Source organism: Ascaphus truei, chromosome 3 (genome assembly GCF_040206685.1).
Source record: "Ascaphus truei isolate aAscTru1 chromosome 3, aAscTru1.hap1, whole genome shotgun sequence".
Lineage (NCBI taxonomy): Eukaryota > Metazoa > Chordata > Amphibia > Anura > Ascaphidae > Ascaphus > Ascaphus truei.
The window spans coordinates 337,820,061-337,829,946 of record NC_134485.1 but is presented as its reverse complement, the minus strand read 5'-3'; the positions used below and the strand labels follow the sequence as shown (position 1 = coordinate 337,829,946).

The following is a 9,886-nucleotide window of genomic DNA, read 5'->3' as shown; positions in this document are numbered from 1 at the left end:
GCTGCCCACTAAGATGAGATGAGGTTGCTGCACTTGGTGACTTGACTGTTACCTGCCAGGTGTGTTCACACCTGGGCACGCAGATGCTCTGTACTTGAGATCCCTTTCCTGAAGGATGATCCCACGTTGCTTCTGCCTCTGTAATGGATGGCTCTCACATGGAGTGATCCACCTTGAAATGTTTCTGCCTCTGACACTGCAGAGGATGATTCACCAACACAGCAGAGGCCAGGATTTTCACGCTTCCTGGCTGTGACCGTCACTGAAGCTGGCTCTACAGAACCCTGTCCCTATCCTAGGGGGCGTCCCTGTCGCAGCCACAAGCTGAACGTGAGTGGGGCCTAAGGGGAAGACTTCTGGCCAAGGGCAGGGGGCTACTTTCCTCCCTGCACAAACACACCCTCCCCTCTCTGTGTCCCAACTCCTACTCACTCGCTGACTCAGCGCACAACAATTTCTCTTCCCTTTCAGGGGAAGTTGTAAGCCCTATTGGCTGCTGTGGCATTACATGTGCTCCAGTCCCTGGGGCTGCTGGGAGTTGTAGTCCCTTAGGGACCTCTTTTAACATTGGGGCCGCATGCGCTATATCTGCTGCGCCTGCGCGATTCTATAATGGCCGCCGCTATTCCCGTGACACTCCACTGCTCAGGCTCTACATGTAATGGCTGCTGCTGCCGCGTCTGCACATGCGTGACGCCCTGTAGATGCGCAACTCTGCGCACCAACCGTAACATGGCCACCGCAGCTCAAGCGCGAACACTGAAAAAATGGCGGCGCCCTACACACAATGGCACTGGCAGCCCCCGACGACGCACTCGCCCCCACAGGATCCCCTACGAGGGTGAGTGAGGAGAAAAGGGGAAACCAGGGAGCCAGAGGGGACCTGGCTACAAGTATAAGCTTTTTGGACCATAATTCGTGCTCTGTCTCAAACACTTTACAGTATACAGGCATACCCCGCATTAACGTACGCAATGGGACCGGAGCATGTATGTAAAGTGAAAATGTACTTAAAGTGAAGCACTACCTTTTTTCCACTTATCGATGCATGTACTGTACTGCAATTGTCATATATGTGCATAACTGATGTAAATAAGGCATGTGTAACAGGCTCTATAGTCTCCCCGCTTGAGCACAGCTTCGGTACAGGTAGGGAGCCGGTATTGCTGTTCAGGTCATGCAGACAGGCACATGCGTAAGCTGCCGTTTACCTATTGGACGATATGTCCTTACTCGCGAGTGTACTTAAAGTGAGTGTCCTTAAACCAGGGTATGCCTGTAACATGCTTATCTTGTTCACTAAACACCATTTTGGAACTATGCACTTGATGAGATCACGCCGTCACCAATTCCAAAGAATATTTATTAGATTATCAAATAATAAATGTAATAATCTACTGTGATTGAGATTGCTCAAATTTTTCATGAAATGTTAGTGGATTTTAGCAAGATAGGAAAAATAAAAGGGGTTCCGCATTTTAGTGTGTCTAAAAATAATAAATAACAGCAGGGGCATACAGTTACAATTCAGAAAATGTAAAGCTCCAGAAAACAAAAGCAATCCATGGAAGTCCAGCCCTGCAAATGTGTGTCCTTCAATGTTATATGTACAGTAATACAATAGCCAGTTATAATAAGAAAATTCAACCGAACACTAACTAATGCACAGTGGTTACTGGCCTTCTTATATCACGGTCATTGCCAATGCCATCTAACTTCAGTACTTTGAACATTGGGAGTGTCTGTGTATGTGTGTGTGTGTGTGTGTGTGTGTGTGTGTGTGTTTTAAAAAATATATATAGTTATTAAAATGTCTTCCTTCCTCTGCACAGAGTACTTGAAGGAGGAGTTGGATGTCTATGTGAAGTCCCTGCAAATTGTTAAGGTTGTGCGGCAGCCGGAGAGGAAGGGCTTAATCACCGCGCGGTTGCTTGGTGCCAGTGTTGCCACAGGCGAGGTGCTGACCTTCCTTGATGCCCATTGTAAGTATTAAAAGCTTGCCACTGACAGATTCCTTAGAGCATTAGAGAATAGGAGACAGAGGGATGAATGCTATCATCTTTCATATAGCCCTGACTGCAATGAAATACTGTACCCTAGCAACCTACAGTAAAGCCTTGTTATTTAGTCCTCTAGAATTACCCAATTATCTCTGTACATAACGTAAGCAACAAATGGAATCAAGGCTTCTGCTGGAGACATACTGTAACTACAGCCAAAATCTTAATATTGTTACTATGGTACTTTTTTTTTTTTTTTGCAACCTTTTCAAAACAAAATATCCTTCTTTTGTTCCCGACTAGAGGCTCTCTTACTGTATATCGGTGGTTTTCAACCTTCCTTTGGTAAAGGAACGCCAGAATTAGATTGTCAAATTCTGGAGAACCCCAACCCTCTCGCTTCACCCCCTCTGTCTCACACTCTCCCCCCCCCCCCTCCCTTCGGTCTCTCCACCTCCCTCTCCCCCTTGCGCTCCCTCCAGAGAGAGCGTGCGCTCGTAACTTTTGGGCCTGCGGTGCTGCGCTGATCTGAAGCGTCCTCCTCCTATCAGCTGGAATATAAACTTCAGTAACTTCCGGTGCCGACAGTAGCAGGGAGCGAAAGCATCGCAGTGATGCGGCTGCTGCTGGGAGCCGCCGGACCACTCCTGCGCCGCCAGACCTGAGACAGCTGGGAGATTTGTCCCTGCTCTCACCGACCTGGCAGCCGCGGAACCCCTTGAAGGCTGCTCGCGGAATCCTGGTTGAAAATCACTGCTGTATCTTGCATTTTCTTCATTCATTGTACTGTAAATCTGACTTCATAGTCCATCTATATATTGGTGAGGACATATGCATGCAAAATGAGATGGTCATGCATTTTGTTTATTTGATAGGCATGTATATTTTAATTGTGCACCCTCGATCTGTCCTAACACAAACGGGCAGATTTTTTAGGGGGGTGCGGCGGTTACAGAGGTCCCGCGCTCTTCCCCAAGGCATTTAAATTAAATGTTGGGGGACCGCGCGAGGCCTCTGTAAATTCCCTTACCTTCAGGAACGCAGCTTCATTGCTAATATACTTAATCACATCAAACACTTATAGTGAACTAAAGGTGTGGTACAAATGAATTCCACGTGAAAGTGTGTGCAACAATGCAACGAGTCAGCAAATATACAAACTATAAAAGACAGCTGCTGTTCGCAGCTATAACCCCTCAATGGATTGTTTTTTCAATCCCGTATTGTAAATTTCTAGGTCTTGGGAAGCGCATAAATTTTAAATGAGCCTATAACGCCACGGGGATATACTCATCGTTTTAAGTGTGTCCCAAATCAGTGGCAATGGTGTTTGGTCATGTAACCCCTTAGCAGTGTTAGTGTGGGAGGACCTTTGCAAATGAAAGGTAAAAGAACCAATAGTGCAGACTGAAAAATATTGGAGTTATATGCTCATTTCAAAGTTCTGGCATCAGACATATCGCACTATTGTGTGCTTTATATTACAGTATTTTATTTTTTATATATATATCTGCGCTCCCCACAGCTTGGAAACTTCTAATACTATCATGGCTCATTGTTTCAATTCCATTGTGTTTCTTTGAAAGAGGTGGATTTTCAGTCACGCTCGGAGAAAGGTGTGTTTGGAACCTGAAGGCTCTTCTCAGCGGTAGGGATATCTATATTTGTGTTGGTCAGTTAAGGAAACTTAGGTGCAGAAATGAGTGGCTATAAAAGTATGTACAGTATACGTTTTCTGAGCAACTGTTTAAGTAGATTTTGCTGTCATAAAATCAGACCTTAATTCTAGCTCTGAAACATCATTAAAAGCCACACACAACTCTTTTTAATAGTAGCCTTTTGCTATTTTTAGATTTGCTGTGTAACGGCTTCTAACCATACTGTACATACTGTAGCACACTTTTTATTTATTTTTTAATGACCATCTTGGAGAGATTCAAAAGTTTGACAATATGGTTTTGTTTTTCATTTGTGCTGCATGCTTCGTGTTGAACACAGTAGTTTGGATGACAAATCTGACCCTGAGAAAATGTAAAGTCTGTGATTGGCACACAGATCATGTTACCAAGCCTTGGCTATGTATATCACCAGTAGTGGAGGTAGGAATTACCTCTTGGTTCCTAGCTTTGTGCTGCACTCTTTAGTCCAAGACTGTGCATTCCATTCTAAAAATTCCTCTGCACTGACCCGCAGGTGAATGTTTCCATGGCTGGCTAGAACCTTTGCTGGCCAGAATTGCTGAAGATCACACCGCTGTTGTGAGCCCAGATATCACCACCATTGACCTGAACAGCTTTGAATTTGCCAAACCGATCCAGTATGGCAAGATGCACAGTCGGGGCAATTTTGACTGGAGCTTGACTTTCGGTTGGGAAGCTATTCCAGCCCATGAGAAAGAAAGGAGAAAGGATGAAACATACCCCATCAAGTAAGTTTATCTTATATGGTAGAGCCCAACATGTCTGAACCTCTGCTCTAATTTTGGTTTAATTTCTGGTTTTGTTTTCATCTAACAGGAGATACTTCAAATAGAACTCTTGGTTGTCAAAGCACTGTAAAATGTCAAATAAGTGTAGCCCTCTTCCCCCTTTCTAAAGAGTCTACCAGTACTGCAATTACCTGTTGGCTCACAGAAGGCCAGAGCCTCCGCTACTGGGAGCCTGGGGTGATCAGATGTCCACCTCAGTGCAGCGCCTCCACCTGAAAGGGATCCGGAAGCAGCAGGATAAGCCCCTCCCAGGAACAATACCAGTAATACACACAGGCGTCTGTATATATAATAACAACCCTTACTATGAACAATAAACAGTACCCTGTACCACACAGTATAACAACCCCAACTCTGTACCACCAATGAGTGTCCCCAAAGTACATTAGGTGCTAGGCACCAATACCCTGATGTCCTTTTCCCCAATGTCCGTGCCCGCCCGGAACCTGCTGAGTACCCCAGTACTCGGTGCGGCCGACTTGGCGATGGGGATCCGCTGATCCAGCGATGCCACCGTCCACGATGGCATACGCCTCTACGTTGGGTGGTCTCCGGTAGCAGGGTCCCGCCTTTAAGAGTCTCTGTACGTAGGTGGTCGGATCCCAGACCACAGGGCCGCAATCGCCACGTATCATCTTCCTCTGTGTCCCTGACACTACTCAGTAAATGGGGAAGCGTCTCTATCTAAGGGGGCCTTCCCTGAAGCAACCACAAGCTACTGTGAGTCGGAGCCTAAAGGAGAATATACTAGGCCTAGTTTCAGAGCCACTGGCTCTGAGACACTACCTGCTTGATCCAGCTCCCTCTTCCGACTGGCGTGGTCCGCTGAGCGCGCCAAATGATCAGTCTCTCCTACTGGGGGCTTCTGGGGGCTGTCGTTCCCGCGGATGCACCTTCCCTAATGGTCGCCAGCTATATCTACTGCTGCGGCCAAGTTTATTCGAGCATTTGCCCGTTCTTGGCCGCAGCAGTATCCTGGCGCGCGCCGGAGGGTGACGGGCGCGCGCCGAAGCAGCGGAAGAGCGCCCTCCGATCGGGGCGCTCTCCCTACCGCTGCCGGGTCCGCCGGGTCCCCCGGAACCCCCTGCCGCCGTCGGGGAGCCCTGGACGCGCGTGCAGGGGGCGCTGGCACCCGATGATGCGTGACCGATGATGCGTGATGCGTGATCGGTGATGCGCGGCACGCTGAGGGAGTGCGGCTCGCAAGCCGGGACATTTCCCGGCTTGCGGAATGAGCCGCACTCGGATAAACTGTGTCGGCAGTGTATAGTCCTGCACATGCGCAGGGTGTACTATGATGGGTGCTGGACCTAACAGAGCATGGCGCATGCGCAACTCCCTTCGCATGTGCACGCATGTCCATCAGGGCGGCACCCCATACTGGGAGCCTCCAGCGATCTGTTCTCCATCATGAAGGCCCGCACTGCTTGCAACCTTCCGCCACTACCAGCGCTCGCCGGGTGCACGCGCACTCCACCGGCAGCTGTGCGCCCTCGCAGCGTTCCCGGAGGTAAGGTGGCAGGGAAGCCCAGAGGGGAAACCTGGCCACATAAGCATTCGTAAGAGGCCGGGATATGCAACTAAATGCAGTAACTAATGTACAATACTTTATAGTATATTTGACCTGTCATGCTTTCATAATATTGCCACGACTTGTCTGCTCTAATGAAGTGTGTTGTATATGTTTATATTGTGTGTGTGTGTGTGTGTGTGTGTGTGTGTGTGTGTGTGTGTGTGTGTGTGTGTGTGTGTGTGTGTGTGTGTGTGTGTGTGTGTGTGTGTGTGTGTGTGTGTGTGTGTGTATATATATAATGTGTATTAAATGGAAAAGATAAGAGTGCAGGTGTTACCAAAAAAAAAAGTATTACAAAAAAATAGGTACATATACAGTATATAGAACCTCCGATCCATATACGGACTTCTTAGAAAGACATTAGGATGTCTGATTTGATGTAAGGGATAAAAAAATAATCTCCACCTGGCTCCCACAGCGATCTCACAGAAGACGCTTTTGACTTTTTTAAATGGTTAAAGTGAGATAAGAGAGAAGCGCAGAGAGCCTTATACCGTAAAACCATTTATCAAGTATATAAAATTCCTTGGCACGTATTGTGCTTACAATTTAACAAAAATATAATCACTTGGCCTTAAAGCAACCGTTCTCTGGAGTCCGTATGTTCTCTCTGGTGTAGATGGTCTGGCGTCCTCTGTTCTTTCTCCCGGATTCCCAGAAAGACTTGCATTCTGGAATTCATTCCATGTTTCTCCTGGTCTCTAAATATTATATCCTGAGGGACCCAAGGGTATATACTGGATGTAACCCCCCTGTGTGATGAACTCCACACTCTCACTGCTCCCTGGCAGCCATGTTGAATCAGATCTGCACGGACCTGAGGGCTATCGGGTTCGGTCGAGGGTTGCAGAGATTGTATGATGTCGCTCGTTTCAAATCAGGAAGCGGACCCGCAGGGCTGTTGTAGGGATACAAATTAACCACAACCCATGGACAGAGTCCTGTAAGAGTATCCGTAGTCGGTATGGAAGCAGGGGACAGGGCTGCCGACAGAGGTGTAAAGTCGAGAGGGCAGGTGGGAGGCAGCGAGGTCGGGGTCACAGTCTTGCATGTGATCGCATTGTTTATTTGATATTAAAAACACAGTATTGAAGCAGGAGCGGAGCGGAACTGCATTAATTCCAGCCTTGGGGACGCCCTGCTTATTGAGTTACAGGTCCCAGTATGGGGTGCCGGTATCGCCGCAAAATGTAAATGTCCTGCTGATGCGGCATCCCATAGCGGGGCCTGTAACTTAGGAAGCAGGGCGTCCCCAGGGAATTAATGCAGTTCCGCTCCAGAGACTTCCTGCTTCAATACTGTGTTATTTAAAATAAAAATCGCTTCATTACCTTGACGGCTAGCTGCTAACGTAATGAAGGGGTTAATTACTGCCTCTACCCACCCGGTAGGCATAAACGCCTACCACGGGCCAAATACCACCTTCACCCCCTCAACCCCCAATAAACATTAGAATATAATACAAACACCCAATACTAGCCAATACATCAATTGATTGCCAGTGTGGTTACCTATGCCCTAAATGGGAGCAAAGATAACCACAACAGCAATGAATGGACACCCTACTACCCACCCCCTCTACCTCCAACAACTTTCCCCACCCCTCCCCTCCATCCCCATTACATACAGTATAGTAATGGGAAAAATCCCGATTATCTAGATCTGGATAATAGAGCATTTGCCCATTAAAAATAAAACCGTACCCAGCCAGCATATAGTAAATTAAAGTTGTACTTACCCCTGCTGGGATGAAGGCCGTCCTCCATGGGCAACAACATTAAAATAAAAAATAAAAACAAGTACTGGCCACTAACCTCTTAATTACCTTTGCTAATTTGCGGTTAATAACTGCTATAATAATTAATGGGTTAACCCCACTCGCTACCAACCTGGGAGGCCCAACCACGCTCCCTGGGGCAACTGCCCCTATCCCCCATCCCCTCTACCCCCATCACCACACATACAAATGGGCAAAAGCACTGGTAGCCAAAAATGGCTAATAGCTCTTTTGTCCATTTGTTTGCAAAACAAAAGAAATACACAATAAAATAACATTGACATAACAGTACAATACATTGCCCACAGCATGGTTTACGAACGTCACAATCCATGGGTTTATTGGCAAATGCTTGTTCAGTCTTCATCCTGGCAAGGGTAAGTACAACTTTAATTTACTATATGCTGGCTGGGTAATGGTTTTTTTTTTAATGGGCAAATGCGCTATTATGGGGTGGTTGTTTTTTTTTTTTTTTTGGTTTAAATCCTCCCTTTAAAAGAGTGCAGGAGGGGACCCCATGAAGATGTAGATGTTTTCAGATAGTGATGTATTATTTTGTTGAACAAACAGGAAGGCGTGTGTGTTCTTCTACGTGAGTTGTCAAGACTGTAAGCAGTAACTTGCTCTAATTAAAGGTGCCTATGTGCCTAGGTGCCTATGAAAGCTGATGCACTTAATTACTTTGCGAGCACCATTGTAAATGTTGATTTATTTAAGAAAATAACAGAATAACAACAAAACAGAATAGAAAGTCAGTACAAGCCGTTGCTAGAGTGTATCGTTATTTCCGATGCATACTGTACCTCTTCTTATCCAATACGTGCTGAGGCCCTCCTGAGTTTTTCAACTGTTTATTTTCCAAATGTATCTGAACATTAAAGGTAAAATGTAATAGTCATTGAATATGTATTTCCAAACTACATTTAAATTATAAATTTCAAATAAAATAATTACATGATTAGCATTTTTCAAAATCAATTCTCTATTACATAATGACCATTCATAAATCCATTTTACAAACATAAATATATCAAAACAATATATTAACCATATGAAAAAGCATAATTCATGGCAAATAACAATCAACACATGAATCAAGCTTGGGCATGCAAGTAAAAGCGTAAGAATAATATAGCTAAACTGTAATGATCCACTAAGCTGACCCTTGGACAAAAAAATATGTTATATAATTGGTTGTCTTAATTTAGCATTTTTAATGTTTCTGAATCAATAATACACTGAAATCGCATCACAATTTGCATGCATCCTAAGGTTATTTTGCAGCATTAGGTGACACTGTATCCCAGCTGAGATGAACTCTTATTAGGAGCCTAATTGCAGGGCACTTTCATCTCTTATCTTGCGAATGCAGCTGGCAGAGTGCAGACACTGTTTTAACGGCTCATTTTCAGTTTAACAAAATAGGCATTGTAGAATCCCTCAATGTGGAGTTCATATGAGCCTGTAGCTGACCTCCGCACACTGGGTACAGGCCACTTGATGCCTAGTGTGTTTTGGCAGATAAGCTGGTTTATCACCTTGGCTTCCAAAACCTGATCTTATCCAAACAGAGTTTCTTCTTGGCCTGTGTAGTCAAATATGAGGTGTGTATATTATTTTATGGTTGGTTTGGAGCCCGGCAAAATCCTCCTTCACACAGATTTTGAGCTTCAGTATTTCCTCTCATTCAGGGCAAACAGATGAACAAATTAAATTCCAATAGCTTTTAGTGCTCTACACTTATTCATTTAGAATGATAATCCTGGTGTGCATTTGATGTGATGTTTTCATCTTACAGGCAATCCTTCATTAAAGCTATTGTTTAAAAAAAATAAATTCAATATGTGCATCAATACAATCTACACACTGGCAAGTGATTGGCTAAGTTGCCAATCGATCTGTTCTCGTGATCGATCAGCGAAGATTCGGCTCAGTGTTCACTAAATGCATCTTGGGTCCTCTTCTGCTGCACTGAGAGACAAAGATCTGAGGAAGATCATGTGACCAGGCAGGCACTAGATTCAATCGGTTCACTGGTAGAGAGGGCA

General features: G+C 45.4%; 1 protein-coding gene across 2 annotated transcripts in view; it reads left to right on the top strand.

Moving 5' to 3' along the window:
• GALNT6 (polypeptide N-acetylgalactosaminyltransferase 6) overlaps positions 1–9,886 on the top strand; it is a 72,450-nt gene that overhangs the window by 41,784 nt on the left and 20,780 nt on the right. For both annotated transcript variants that reach the window (XM_075591634.1, XM_075591635.1), the window contains 2 exons: positions 1,833–1,982; positions 4,194–4,428. In XM_075591634.1, coding sequence (XP_075447749.1) covers positions 1,833–1,982; positions 4,194–4,428 — 385 coding nt within the window. The remainder of the gene's footprint in view (positions 1–1,832; positions 1,983–4,193; positions 4,429–9,886) is intronic.